Source organism: Xiphophorus hellerii, chromosome 3 (genome assembly GCF_003331165.1).
Source record: "Xiphophorus hellerii strain 12219 chromosome 3, Xiphophorus_hellerii-4.1, whole genome shotgun sequence".
Classification (NCBI taxonomy): Eukaryota; Metazoa; Chordata; class Actinopteri; order Cyprinodontiformes; family Poeciliidae; genus Xiphophorus; species Xiphophorus hellerii.
Window position 1 is genome coordinate 24,598,404 of NC_045674.1, and position 15,687 is coordinate 24,614,090.

At 36.8% G+C, this 15,687-nt stretch overlaps 1 protein-coding gene across 3 annotated transcripts in view; it reads right to left on the reverse strand.

Annotated features, from left to right (window-relative positions):
* The window catches only part of ulk4 (unc-51 like kinase 4), an 87,103-nt gene that overhangs the window by 35,119 nt on the left and 36,297 nt on the right, over window positions 1-15,687 (reverse strand). For all 3 annotated transcript variants that reach the window (XM_032556222.1, XM_032556232.1, XM_032556212.1), the window contains exons 21-30: window positions 14,836-15,021; window positions 13,038-13,165; window positions 8,930-9,063; window positions 8,326-8,447; window positions 8,097-8,153; window positions 7,405-7,456; window positions 6,906-7,000; window positions 2,491-2,542; window positions 1,249-1,459; window positions 556-648 (exon numbers count right to left, since the gene is read on the reverse strand). In XM_032556222.1, the coding sequence (XP_032412113.1) occupies window positions 556-648; window positions 1,249-1,459; window positions 2,491-2,542; window positions 6,906-7,000; window positions 7,405-7,456; window positions 8,097-8,153; window positions 8,326-8,447; window positions 8,930-9,063; window positions 13,038-13,165; window positions 14,836-15,021 (1,130 nt within the window). The remainder of the gene's footprint in view (window positions 1-555; window positions 649-1,248; window positions 1,460-2,490; window positions 2,543-6,905; window positions 7,001-7,404; window positions 7,457-8,096; window positions 8,154-8,325; window positions 8,448-8,929; window positions 9,064-13,037; window positions 13,166-14,835; window positions 15,022-15,687) is intronic.

The window sequence follows — 15,687 nt, forward strand, 5'->3', positions numbered from 1 at the left end:
ACTACCTGTCACTAAAATGATTACTAATGCAGGGAAGTCTGGCTTTAAGAAAGGTAAAACAGGTCCACTTGAATGCAGATCACCAGCACTGCTTCAGCTGGAAAGTTGCTCTTACTTTTAGTTGTGAATCTGCATCATTTGCACTGAATAATCAGTCGGGTGTTTTTGTATCCTGCAAAGAGCAGATAAATCACTGCTCCTAATACAAGTGAGTGTGTGTGTTCGTGCATTTATGCATGTGTGCGCCTGGATAGTGATTCACAGAGCTGAACTAGAAATCACTGGCCTTGGAATTAAAATGTTACACACTGTGGTGTTTGTATCAGTACCTGCAAGGACTGCAAAGCATTTAAATCAGAACAAATGTGCAACGTGAATTAGAAGGTGTCTCCACTAAACATAACATTTCTGTTACTTCAGAATAATTAGCGTTAAAGTTTTTCTGCAGGTCTATTTAATTATACAAACCACATAGGTCAATTAATTGCATTTTGTTGCGTATTTCTTTAGATATTTGAGTGATTAAATGTGAGTCATGGTTTGCCTGTGCGGTACCTGCAGATCTGAGTGCTGTGCTCAGTCATTGATACCAGCAACTTGAGAGCGTAGAGCGGGATAGGTTCTGCTGCACAAAGAAGAACTTCGAACCTGGGCAGAAACAAGTTTAATATTTAGCGCATGATGCTTCACCAGAGGAAGGTGAGGTGACTAAAGCTATAATAATACAAAAAGGGAGCTAAAGGGCAGAAAAAATTCAGTAGCTTCAACCTTTTAAAACTGGGCTGTGAAAAGTAACAAAGGTCATTGGTAAATCAACACATGTACAGTCATGTAAAATCATAGCATAATGTTCTTTTTTAGGGATTTGGTTGATATTGATATCTGATATAAGTATCGATTGTTAATATCAGTTCAGTTTGATTTACTGGACTGATACCAATGTGTTAAAAATGACTATTATAGGCCAAAACCGATGTTAGTGCCGGTATGTAGCACATCAATGCCATTTTTTTTTTTTTTTTTACCAAAACAGCAACTTCATGAGACTAATAGGTTCTTAATAGTCATAAAAATAATATTTCTGATAGAGATATAAAGACAATAAAGGTATTAAACTTTTTTTCCCCACAAAATATAATGCTATTCAGAGCCAAAACATTTTCTTTGTTTCTTAAACAAACAAACACAAAAAAACATAATTAAAAATACAGCAAGTCTGTCAGGAAAGGATTTGGGAGACTAACCAACCTTGAAAGTAGAGATTTGGTGAAGACAGATAAGACTTGGCTGCAGGATCTTCCATCTCCACTTCTTTCAGCTGCTCCTAATTCTGTCTCTCTCCTGTCTCTCTTTCCCTCTATTTTGTCCTCATTTTCATCAGCATTTTCATCATCTTTTTGGATGAGCATAACCAGGCTGAGTTCAGACAGCACCTTCAAAACAAACACCGACCACTCCACTGTAACAGGGAGAAAGAGAAACCGAATATAAATCAAGTGTTTACAGTTTGGCATTCATGCATCTGTAATAAACAGAAGACTTTAGACCAGCATGTGCTATTGGTGTTATTTGGCTGGAATACAGCATGTCATGTTTTATGTACATCACTTTCTGATTTTTTACCTAAAATCCCCTCATCTACAGAGAAACCAATGAATCAACTAAAAGACAGCTTGTAGCGAAGGTGTAAAGGTGCAGCTGTATGTTTCGATCACAAGCATCGCTCGCCATGTCAGTTTTTTAAAGGAAAAACTGATACTAACAAAATGGTGTTACAGTGCAAACATAAGCTAAAACAGCACAACTAATATAGCTAAAGAAGTAGCCTCATTACATCATTACAATATAAAAAAAGAAATTATAAAAATGTATAAAGAGAATGAAAAAAATCCATGCTAACAAAAACAGCCAAAGGCTCAAGGTTACAAAACATTTTAGACTAAAATGGAATGACAAGTAACAAAGAAACAAGATGTTAAAGGCAAACAAAACCCCCCTTTACCCTCACAACCAGCTCTGCTGTGTGGGCAGTGGGCACCCACAGCGACTACACATTAATGACTCACAGAGGGTCTAAAACAAAAACAATGTTTTAAATTACTGTTAACAGTGATTTACACAAGCTACTGATTCTCCACCTTAAAAATTCAAGGTTATCTGTTCTGGTTTATATTCTTGCTTCTTGTTAGCAGTTGATGTCCAACTATGCACCCTGACTCATTACATAACTCCCCCGCTAACCATCTTTCTGTATGCCCATAACCATCAATACATTACAAACTCTTTCTTTTGTTTTATAACAGATATATTTCAAGTGACAGGGAATGGAAAAAAAGAGAGTCTGTTTCTCCTATTAAAATGATCCTATCCCTGAAAACTTGCTATTCAGCTTTTTCAGTTCCTTCCCACTCCCAGCACTCTGATACTAGCCTCTCTTTCTATTGCTATTCTGTCTAATTCACTTTATTAAAAGTGACACACCACTCATACCATTTCTGCTGAAAGCCAGAGTTGTCAGAGGAGGTAGGACAGCATCCACAACCTTCAAGAACAGAAGAAGACAGAATGTGGCAGAATCATTTACAGTCTGGCGATACGCAAGTCCAGCAGGAGATCATATGAGAACGTGAAACAAATCACATCAAGCAGTAACAGAAGGGAGATAGTATCAAGTAGTATGTAAAAGGAAAATTGAACTGTCCTATATACAGCATTAAAGGGATAGTTCATGATTTTCTGCAGTAAGGTTCTGTTAAAAGGTAAAAAGCAGTTACAATCATATGTGCAGCAGATGACTCTCATGTGGTCTTCATTTAGAATAAAGCTAAATGAAGACCACATAAGTTCAACCTCAGAAACATAATTTTACGAACCTATGCAGTCATGTCTGCATAGGAACTGTATGAAACAACTGTATGAAACATGTAGTGAGAGTTTCAGGTCAGAGAAACCGCTGAACAAAATAATAAAGCACTTTTTATTTTAAGCTGTTACAATACTTCTTACTTTTATATCAGGCAGCTAAATTACCTGAAAATGCTCTACATACAAGTATTATGTTTAAAAAAAAGGTAGAACATTGGTGATGTTATAAAAAACAATCTGCTTCTTTATTAATAATAATCCTTTATTACCTGAAGTGACAGCGGTGATGGTTTAAATGTCCACAGGTTAGCATTCACGGAAAGAAATGCTTTGGAATTAGCCCCCAATCTAACAATCTAAAAAGCCATTAGTTCCATCTTTTGAGGATTTTTACCCAGAGAATCTATGAGAAATAAAATATGAACCACTTCTAATCTTTTTACAGAACCTTTCTTCAAATATCCTGAACTAAACCTTTATTATCTGTTTAACAGCTAAGTCTTTTGCATCCTTGTTGTTTTATGTGGGAGGGGGGAAAGAAGGAAACATACCCTCTAAAGTAAACCGGGTAATAAACTGGCTGCATGTTTAGATTTTGTTGAAAAGGGAACTCTGCATTGCATTAATTCTGAAGGCATCAACCAAGCAGACCACTGTCACAGAGGGTCAAATTACTATGGAAATTCACTGCTGAGTGATTCTTTTCATTTATTTATTTATTTTAGGATCAAACAGACGCATGTTCCAGAACTGTCAAACCCTTATTTAGGCAAGAACTGTATACCACAAATTTGCATGATTACTAATATTACCATAGAAACAAGACTAGCACAGACACAGTGTGTGAGGTCATTACATTAAAAGCACAAGAAGGAAAACTACAAAGGAAGTTGCCCACTACCTAATGGCCTGCAAATTAATAGCAGAGCCATCAAAAGGCTAGGTGGAGCCTGTGTGCACATGAATGTGTGTATTTGTTTGAGATTGTGGTTTTGACCCTTTTACCTTGTTAGCATGCTGTCTACTGTCCAGTGGTGCAAAAAATCCCCCCCAAAATCAATAGTAGCTTGTTTCATTAGAAGATAGATGCAGCATTGCATATAGTACATTAATTACATGTATTTATGGAGCCCCTGTCGGTACGATAAACAAAACTTTTTGGACTGTGCTCAATTATAACCGGGACTGAAATGAGTTCCTCCAGTTTTTTTCCATACACTTTTTACTACTGAACTACTTCTGAATTCTTGTGTAATTTTAACCAGTCAACTTTTACTATATTTTGCTCATTCAGGACACTACGGCTATGTTTTTTGGTATCGGCATCTTCTATGGTAGAGGAAATATTCAACTTTTTGTGATCATCTTATTCCCCATTGAAATGAATGGACCATCCCATAATTTCTGAGAAATTCTGCTAAAACTTTGTCGCTCTTTAACATCTAACTACTTTTGTTTATTTCAACTTTTTCATAAATTTTACATATTTCATAATATCCCTCTACAAGTTTTTGATCGTATTTTGATTTAGGGTTCCTAATCTAAATCTAAACGCAAAAATCCTTCCAACCCTCCTTCCAACATTTAAATTAATTTCTAACATTCATTTCATTTCCCCTTGTTGTCAATAAAGTATTTTTGAATTTGAATTGAATTTGAACCCTAATTCCAACCCTCATTAAAACTCTCCTTCAAACCCCATTTCCAACCCAACTTTCAACTTTCCTTCCAACGCTCTAATGCTATCAATGGCATTTTAGCTAGCTTTACCTTTTTAGCTAATTTTAGCTTTTAAGTGGGTGTTTTTTTTCACACTGCCTGGAGTATGTGAATGCACGTCAACATGATAGTGCTTGCCTAGTTGCTTTCAATAGGACTTTAGCTAAGCTTAGTGTTTTAGCAAATTTTTGCCTTTACAGGTGTTTTTCAGACTGATAGGAATATGTTACAATAGGTTGCTAGCCTATATGCTATCATTAGTATTTTAGGTAGCTTTACGTTTTTAGCTAATTTTAGCTTTTACGTGGGGTTTTTTCACACTGCATGTATTTTACTGTAGGTCAACTTGCGAGGGACAACCTACATGCTATCATTGGCATATCCAATGATAGCATGCTAGTTTTATTAGCTAGCTTTAGCGTTATACCTCATTTTACCTTATAAACTGCTGCAACCTTTACAGTTTAGCTTTGAAAGCAGTGTTCTGCACCAATTTCTAATAGTCTTTGTGTTGGATTTTGTATTGATTAAAAGTTTTCACTCCTCTTTAACTGTTTTTTTTATATGTTTTGCTGTTTTTTTCCTTTATTACATTTGTCTAAGTCTTCTCAATTCAAATACAGCAGATACAATTTATGGATCTGATTGTCTGCAATGTGCTTTCCTGTATTCTTGGTTTACTGATACACGTTTTTCAGTCTTGTTTATGTGCTTTGATGACAAAAGAATTAATGTAAAAAGGTATTATTAAAAAAGGTTTTGAAACAGACCAAACTAACAGAAAACTTTTCTTGTTACACAACTACAGCTGAGAAGTTAGAGATCTCTCAGGAAGGAGTCCATGTCCTTGTCCAGAAGCAATAAAAGCTAATCTGAGCTGGCTTGTGGGTAATTAAAGTGTCTTCCTGTGTTATTGACAATCAGTAGCTGCAAGTCTCCTCTTTGCTCCATTGTCTGTTCCTCATCTCTTTCTTTTCTCCCTTTTCATCCTGTCTGCTTCCTGCAGCGCTCCATTCCCATATGTCAATAGTCATTAAATACAATCTCATTGTTCCATTCCATGCACATCCACAAATTGCACGCTTGCACAGTACACTCACAAATCTGATGGGGTTCGCTTGGTTCAATATTTGATTAATTTCTTGCCAATAGCTCACATGTTGACCCTCTGCTCTCTGATATCAGCCGGCCGGTTAGAAAGAGTGAAGGGCACATACTCTATAATACCAGGAGTTACAATATGAAATTGACAAAGTAGGCCGATTACGCAGCATAATTTAATGCAGGTATTTAAGTGATGAGTAGCAACTAACACTTACAAAAGAAAGAAACAAAGTCATATATTTTAGCTCTCAATGTATTTAAAGTGCAGCTGGGATAAAGTAAAGTGTGAAATAGAGTTAAGCTTGTTTTGTGGTCCAAGAAGAGAGAAGTGTCCTTAGAGACCACTTAAACTTTGTGTATCTTTAGTCCATAAAGCTCTATATAAATATCAAATACCCTCACACAGTGGTTTCTAAATAAAGGTTCAGGACCCCACTGGCGTCACCCTATACAAATCAATACGTATAGGGTCTTAAAATTCTTGCTACACTTGAAATTAGAGTAAATTAAGATTATAATTGTAAACGCATGCTACAAACAGAGAAGATACTAAACACAGTGAGTACAAATAAATGCAAATAATAGATTGCTTTTTATACAGTATATTTTATCATTATAGCCCTGTTTAATCTACTCAATAGAAGTTGGGGTTTTTTTACCCAGGGGGTCAGAGGTCAGTCTTTGCCTCAAGAGGAGAAGTTGAAGTACCTAGTGGTTTTGTTCATCAGTGATGGAAAGATGGATCAGGAGAAACAGACAAGCAAAGATCTCTACATTTGTACATATATATATATAGTCATTATATATGGATTATGATCTTAAGAACGAAATACTGGAAACAATCAGCTAAAATGAGCTTCATCAGTAGAGTGGCCTTGCTCAGCCTTAGAGATATTGTAGGGAGCGGCCTCAATCAGGAGAGCTTGAAGTACATATATATATTTTAGTGTGAAAAACTTATGCAAAAAACTTAGCAACTTAAAAAATATAATGACATTTCATAATGAGTAAAAGTTGCAGTCAGTCCCATCTGACTGTATTATCTAAAGAATATAACAAGACACATGATTTACTGTATGCTGCTTTACTGCTGGAAATATAAGCCTGTTAAACAGCCAGACAAACACACACATATGTAGATAGACACACACTAACTCAAACATTCAATCAGGGCAACATCAGAAAACAAATAGGAAGGTACATATGCATATACTTACAGCACAATGATACTGAGTGACTAGAGTATGGTGCTGACTCAGGACCTCCACAATGGACAGAGATGTTCTAATCAGCTCTTCGCATATTGCAACACCTAATGAGGAATGAAATTTATCAGCAGCACAGAATCAGGATTGAGGGATTAAACTCCCTAATTGCTTAAGATGGTTGAATGCTGGTGCAGTTTAAATACGTACAGGAATTCACAATTCACACATTTCCTTTTAGAACTGTGTCCGTTTTCTTAATCACACAGGAGTATTATTATTGTTTCTTATTTAAAATGTTTAAAGTATACAAGGTTTAGCCTCTGTCATAACATTAACAGTCAATGTAACTTTAAAAATTAGGAACTGTGTAAGATCCAATGGGTATTAAAGTAAAGAAATATATATACTAAACACTAATGCTAAGTGACTTCATATCGACATATGACTACAGATAAAGCTGTAGCTTCTCATTTGGCATCTACAAAATAATCAATGGAAAAGAACTGACCCACACCACTGGACAGGTTAGTTTCATTGGACTCCACAGAAATAATGTAGTTCTGAAAGAAGAAAATAGTAAGACCACAGAAATCTTATGTTATACTTGCAATGCTGCAGTGGGGTTTGTTTGTGTATAGAGTAAGAGGTTGGATTTTATCCTGGGCTACTAATTCCACTGTGATGCTACGGTTCAGACAGTAAATATTTAGTGTGAAATAAAATATAAAACAGTAACAACATGTGGAGGACTCTGATATAGTTTACAGTAAACCTTGAAACATTTTGACGGAAAAATATCACAGTAATTAGATCAGACAATTCTATACAATTGTAAGTAGTGTTTGTATGAAGGTGGCTACAGGGAAAAGTGAACAAAAAATCAAAGAAATCAGACCGACTGTAATGTTCTGCAAATATAATAAGTATTTTTTTTCCATGACTATGTGTTATATGAGTTAGTCATTTTGTCAACTGTAGTCTAAATCACCTAAATAATGTGTAGAACTACAAAAACCTCTAGTGTTTAGAGATTTATTTTTCTTTAACCAGTCTATCGCTAAGTATAAAAATCACTCTAAAAGATGGAAATAACTCAAATCCAATACAAATTGTAATTTCAACTTCTCTTTTGGTTTTTGACTTTAGTTTGTAATAAAATCTAAATGGACAGTTAGTAAAGGTGGCTTACGAAGCACTTACAAGCAGCAATCCAATTTGAACCAGAAACTCCTGGGTTACAATTCGAGGTCTGAAGACCTGGAGAGAGACGAACAGACCAACAAGTACAAAAACAGAGTGGTTCAAAGGTCAGCTAAGTAAAACAGTCAAGAGGTAAACTGACTCACACTCCATGTTTTAACCAAATAGGTACTTCTTAAAAACATCAACTAAAAACATTGCTAAAATATTAAATCAACCATTAAGTTACCTGAGATGAAAGGAGCTCCAGAACTACAGACAATGTTGGCAAAGTCTGTTTCAGCTGTCTACTCTGAGCTGCAGATGGGTGTTTCCTCCCAATCACATCTCTCAATGCAGACAAGACATCCTCTTTAAGAGAAAAGATGAAGACATGAAGACATAAAAATGGAAGAGAATGAACAAGTAATGATAGAGATGAATGACATTAGGCAGAAAAGCTGCCAGTGACGATGATGATATCCTACAAATATTATGTTTTCCTTGCTTCTATCATTCCTTTATTTTGCACGTGGTAAAAATTAATATAATTGGCCAAAAGTATGACTAGCTATTAAAGTGTGAGCACCTCTTACCTGTCAATAAAAAGGCCATACATTTACTAAAGTCAAAGTTGTTTTTGGTGATGAAGATATTAAGGAAAGAGTGTAATTTTCAATATACTTTAGAGCCCTTAGAAATACAACTATCTTAAACGTAGGTTTTTAAACTGAGATAACTTCATTTGAGTGAAGAAAAAAAAATCAAATGAAAAAACTTTTACAAATCCTATTTTATCTAGTATGTGTGTGTGTGTGTGTTTATTTGCTTGAGTGAGAGTTTTCCAAGCCTACCCATTATCACCGGTGCAGTTCGACTAAAATGCAGCAGCAGTAAATCCAGACACTGACAGAGGTATCCTGATTGGCTGGGGTTGTCTCTGACAGGAGTAGCTTTCCGCAGGTCTCTCTCCAGGTACATCACAAGTCTGTGCAGACAGACAATGCAGGATTGTCCTGTTCCAGTCGGATGTATACATAGACTCATCGTGGTTTAATAACTATTTTAATTTTGGGAGCCCCTTATGGTGCAGTTGAGCCTTTACTGTCCCAGAGGAGGAGGGGTGGGGGTGATGTACTTCACAGACTTTTCAAAGCAAGAAGAGGGAACAGTGTAAACCAAATACTGACTCTGTCACCTAATCACTGCAGTTGAAATTGAGAAAAAAAAAAAGTAAATCTGGTACACGATTTTTTGTCAGTCTAGGTCAGAGTTCTGGAACGACTCAAAGAACACTACAAAAAACTATTTTGAGGTGTGTTTGGGGGGAACTTATCTGAACATGTTTCAACCATTTAACAAAAACATGTAACAATTAGATTAAAGAACATGAGTTAGGTTGTTCAGGAGCACGAGTTCCAAGAGAAGAATGATTCCCACATCAAAATTGGTCAAATAAAGTCTGGTATCAAAACCACCTGGGCTTCCATCACGCCTCAGCAGAATCACAGACTGATGATTGCCTCCATGCTATGCTGAATTAATACAGCATTCATGCAAAAGGAGCCTCAACCAAGCATGAAGTGCATAGAAATGAACATATATTTCAAATGGCTGGCATTTCAGATTAAAATGTATTTTATTATTAATATTATGTAACATTCTAATTTCTGAGAAAGAAATTTTCGCTTTCATTTCGCACAAGTTTCTCTTTCAAAATATAATATTTTCTTATATGTACCTGTTTATATGCATTAGCAATCAGTTAACCAAACTTTTAATAACCTCTTTAACTTTGGCTTACAACTCATCTCATAGATTAACATCCCAGATCGCCAAACCTTTAAATGCAGCGGTGTATAGCCAATATAAAGACAGATTAGAATAATCATAAAAACACTCATATAGTAAAGTTGGACCTTTGGTCAAGATTATAGAAAGAAAAACTATGATCTATAAAGGAAACAGCCCAAGCACATTTTCCATAGCATAATGATATTACTGTTTGAGGACCGCTCTTTTACAAGATGCCATCAAAAGTTGTGAACAAGCCAGCCAGCCCGCTGAACAGAGAGGCACCGCCAGTTTACCACCATTTTGTCACTGTCGGCCAGAGACTCAGAAGCTACTCACATAAACTGACCCACAAGTTGCTCGCTGTGCGGCTGAGTGGGTGTGACTGGATATGCTGAAAGCCATCACATTCCACCCTCGCTGCCAATCTTGACACCTCTTGGTGAGATTCGAGCAAGTTTATCTCACAGAGACAGGCACGCATATTTTCATGTTATCGAGGTGCTAATTAAACACAACGCAAGGCTGTGAGAGAGTGAGACTAAGGCAAATATGTGTCTCTGTGTGGCTGAGTCATGTGGCGTTCTCAGTGGGAGAGAGACAGGCAAACCAAATCTAAATGATCCAACTCTGCTTACAGAAGGAGAACAAGTGAGGCGTGTGAAGAAACAGGCAGAAATAAAAACAGCCAGAGGAAATGAAAAACAAAAACATTGAATTTCTATAATCCTGCTCTAATGTAATAAAAGAAGATATGTTTACATGCGGTATGGTAAGGGAATCGACATACAGTGTTTCAGAGATGGCAGTGGATTGTGGAAAATGGTGGGATCAAAAAGATCACAAACTGTGTTGCATTTCCATTTTCTTTCACAGTTTATTTCTGTAGTAAACTGTGAAATTTGTATGAAATAATTTTTTCGAGACATGTTCAGTGTGTAGGTGAGAGGCATAATGGATCACATTCCCCTGCAAGTTATTTATAAAAAGATGTGACAAATGAAAGTTAAACAACTGTAAGTTTGCAAAGCTGCTGCCTATTTAAGGTTAAAAACTTGTTTCCTGAGATACTTAAATCCCAGAAGAATGAGTAAGGAATTTATTTTCCACCTAATATGACAATTTCAAGTGAGTCATAGTCAATGAGTAGTTTACAACTTCTTTTCTAGTAACACACAGACAAATCAACTGGTGACTAAATTGGCAGATTTTCAGCTTGGGCCCTCCTGACAGTTAACCAGCCAGTTGTACACTCAGAAACCAGATCTTTTTACGCACACTTAACACATCATACCTAATCACTGCCATGCAGCACAGATATAATAATTTTTTGGTTTGGATGCTGTTATGAATGAGAAGGACTCAGGAAACAACCTGAAGCATCAGTTAAGTGAAGTTAGATGGATACATAAATGAAAAGTGTAATTTTTATAACACTTGTAAAACATTTTTTGCAGTTCATTCAGGCTCCAGTTGAGAACACAACTTTCAGCAGACAACAAGAAGGTGAACTGACTGTAGGATAGATCCTATGTTTCGTCTTTTTTAATCCTCTGTTTCTCATGATATGTGCTCGATTTTGTTGAAAATCTGTGTGCATCTAGAATGCACACACAAGCAGCTGTTTTAGCAACAATAGCCACATAATCACCAATTTAAGAGGCCAAAGACAATTTAAACTGTATTTATTATTTTTTTTAAAGCATGGGTAAGTCATGTCTTATACAACACAACGTGACCTTGCTTCTGCTCAAAATAAGAGCACTGACTACTCACGGCAGGAAGGCTATAAACAATTATTTTCAATACCATTTTCTATTTTTTGATACTGTAGTTCTCAACAATAAATTGCACTTGGCTAAAACTAGTTTGAGCAGGTCATAGTTTTTTTTTTTAAAAAAAGGGCTTTGTAAATTGGCCATAACATTTTATTTAGTGCATCTCTTCCCTGGTGTATAAAATCCTTCTCCAAGTTCCCATCCTAATATATTTCTAAAGAGGGCCAGTTCAAGAAAAAGCTGAGCAAACACTGTGAGGAGCCAGGGGGAAAGAACAGATGAGACACCAATAAAAGAGAATTATAATGATTCATGTGTCAGTAATTTGAACATATAGTTAAATTGAAAAGCCAAGTGGGAACAGGGTTATATGGATGCAAGAATCATGCATATACATTTCATCATATGCTGGTGACACATTTAATGCTGCAATGCAGTGGGATGAACCACAGGACAAGCTGTTAATAAACTGTTTGAAGTTTGAAAAAGACTAAACTGTATGTGGCAAAATTAAATGTCTTGGGGAAATATATTTATATTCCCATAGCTTCTGCATTAGTTTAACACAAAAGGTTATAAAAACTATAACTACTTTGCCAAAATCTGCAGGCAGAATTTTGATGAAAGAATCTCCTCTGTAAATGTTTCCGCAGACCTGTGTGATTTACAGCATCAGAATTTTCTGTTTTGACCCGGTTTTGGTTTTTAATCGAAAAATGTTTTCAAACATTTAATCTAAAAATACTTCTTCGGCCATAGAGAACAGATATCCATTTGTCTTACCAGAGAGTACACTGAGGAGGTCATTTATATAGCGGTGTTGTTGGATAAGAAAACATAGCTGTACTGAAAGCTACAGTTAAATAATTAAAGGGAAATCTCACCCTGAAATGGAATTCAAAAATGCAACGTGTTTGTTCTCCGACAGTTCAGGCTGTGTGTGTATGTATACCGCTACATTCCAGAGAAGCTAATTAGCCAATGGTTTGCCAGACTGACTGCAGCTAAGAGGACGCTTCTCCACTCTAAGCCTCGGTGCAGTCAGACAGGAGGCTGTGCAATGAAATGTGGTGAGTTGAGAAAAGCGCAGCAGGCAGGCGTCACATTTTAGAAACAAGGAATAAAGTACAATTTAAAAAGCAAAATGTCTTTAATTAGCCAAATAGAAGTTCTCTAGCCTCTTAGTACTGTTTTTGAACACCTAGAACTTGTAACAACTCAGTTAAAAATAGTTATCATAATGTCAGTTTGTTGTTGAGTTCTTCAAATACGTAGATCTACCTTGTGCCAAATACTCTAGATTAAGATGGATAAATAATCAAATGATGTATAACAGAGAGTAAGTTCACTACTCAACTGTGTGTGAACTATAGTGGTGTACAGTGTTTACCTGTGCTGACAGCAGTAAAGCAGCATGTGTGTGTTGTCCTGTGTTAGCAGCAGTAACAGCAGTAATGCTTTGGCTCTTGTTACAGCAGATGGGCTCTCCAAGCAACGAAGCACTTTCAGAACCAGATCCTACAAAACAGAATCACCATTGAATCTTAAGTCTGCAGGCTGATGATTGTTGAAAAACAACAACTGGCAAACCACACAGTTCCAGTTAAAGGAAAGCTTAAAAACCTCCACATGTTTATGTTTGTGATGGTAGAACAATAGAGGCTTTTTCTAGCATCCTAAACCACCAATTAGCATGCAGACGACATCAAAGTTTGCTGTTTTGAGACTCAGTGGCCCCTACATGCCATTCTTTGCTGCACTTCTCAAACAGTGAGTTTTGGAGATTTTCTTCTGCCTTTACAGTCCTGCTCTCTGGGTATGGTGAGAAGTTTAAACTTGACAAAATGGCTGAAACAAATGGACCTCTGTGTCATATATTTATACCTTAGTGAAACAGAAATCACAGATTACTAATGAGACGTTACTAGGCTCTCACCAACTGAAAAGAGTGAAACATAAATTATAGAAATGCTTTCTTTAACGCATTTTAACATTTTAGGGGTACAAACAATTGTGCTACAAGTGATTTTTGGGAAGTAAGGAAACATAAATAAGGGCTATGCTTAAAACTGTAAATGATTAAAAAAAAAACCCACATAATCCTGTTAGGCTGCACTTTATGACATACAAACGTTTCAACAGCCATTCCTTTAGCAGAAGTAGGGCTAACTCCTTAGGAAAAAAAAAATTGGACTGACCAACATTCATTAACAGCACCATTATCATCAACACCATACACAACGGGGTGTGTGTGTGTTTAGGAGCAAATGTGAAAGCATGTTCTAGTCTGTGTGGTGCAACACACCAAGTTAATTAATTTCAAAGCCCAGCCGTGTGCTCTTAGCTGATAAGTCCCTCCCCACTACCCATAATGCTTTGCAGAAGTAGAAGACTGCAGCGTATTCATTCAGCCAATTAGCCCAGATACTGACACACTCAACAAATTAGTGTTTGTGCTTCTGAGCACACAGTCACAGTCCCTCTCACACATGCATGTACACCCCCACACGTGCGCGTACGCACACGCAAACAGACAGAGTTCTGTGTAAACAAACTCCTGGACTGTCTGTCTTTGTGCCAGGGGAGAGAAAAAGGGTGGGGGGTGAATGCATATCAGTTTATAATTAGAGCAGAGTTGAAGTACTAAGTTTGTATTCTGGTGTTAAATTGGAAGTGTTCAATGCAAATAAATTCAGTTCAGAGTCAATTACCAATTCTAGACTGCAAGTTAAAAACCTTCAAATCAATTTCAGCCCCTCTGCTTCCCCAACATTAACACATCACATACACACTAGATGGGTTTTCTCATGAAAAATTAAATAAGCAACTCCTGACAAATTAGTCCATGCACAGTTCAGATTTAGTTCATGAACTATGTAGAAAAAAAAAGAGGAGAGGAGGTAAACCAGCGAAGACAGAGAGAGGATGAAATGTAAGGATTTTACAAACTGTGGTTTTTATATTGTGCGTTTATTGATGGGTGTTTTCAATGTATTGACGACATTAAGAACATTTCTCACTAAATCTCTTGTGCTCATCAGCAAGAACCTGAATAACCACAACATATCCTGCCCAAGTCCGTATTAAAACAGCGTTGCTGCTTGATAATATGCAGCCCGAATAGTTTTAAGTTTGACATTTGAACTTCTTGTAATATCTTGCACATGTGCTTCAGAGAGTGCACATACCCGGCTCTGTGTGATCCGATGTTTGTGGATGTGTGAGGCGAGGAGGGCAGAGGCCACGGCAGTGAGCAGGTGCTGCTGCACCCTGGACCCTGCTCCACCTATGCCCTCCAAGACGGCTGCGGGGCCGCAGCTGTCAATCACCGACAAGAAGACTGCTGGGTCCAGCCGGGATAGCCTTGAAAGAGACTGGGGAAAAAGGCGAATGAAAACACGCGCTCGTCATGAGCTATTTTACTGCATGTCGTTCATGAATTATGGGTCTACGTCTTTGTAAAGCTACAGTATGTTGCGCTTGGGGTCTCGAGTGTTAGAGGTTAAAGAAAATACATGAGTAGGTATCCTGTAACAACAACTAACTTGTAAAATTTGCCCCACACAATAACAAAATAATTAACATATTGGAGTGCATTGGTGGGTGATTGAAAATATGGCATGGTGTAATAATCAACAGTGATTATACTTCCAGACCTTCTACATTCTACACATTTTGTCATGTTAAAGCCTTCAGGATATTTACTGGGATTTAATTGGACCTACAAATAAAATAAGTGCATAATAATGAAGATAATTAAGCACAAATATTATGAAAATAATAAACTGTGCCGTTTTACTACCAATAAAAATCTGCAAAACGTAACACACATTTGCATTCAGTCCCTTTTAATTAACTACTCCAAAATAAAATCCAAGACAACTGCCTGCAGAAGTCTTCTAATTAATAAAAGCATCCACCTGCTTCTGACTTCATCTTAGAATAAATAGATATTCATGCGTTGCACACCTACAAACCATCACCTTAAAATGGCAGGCTGGGCCAAATTAACAAATGGAAAGCTATAGGAAGTCTTATTT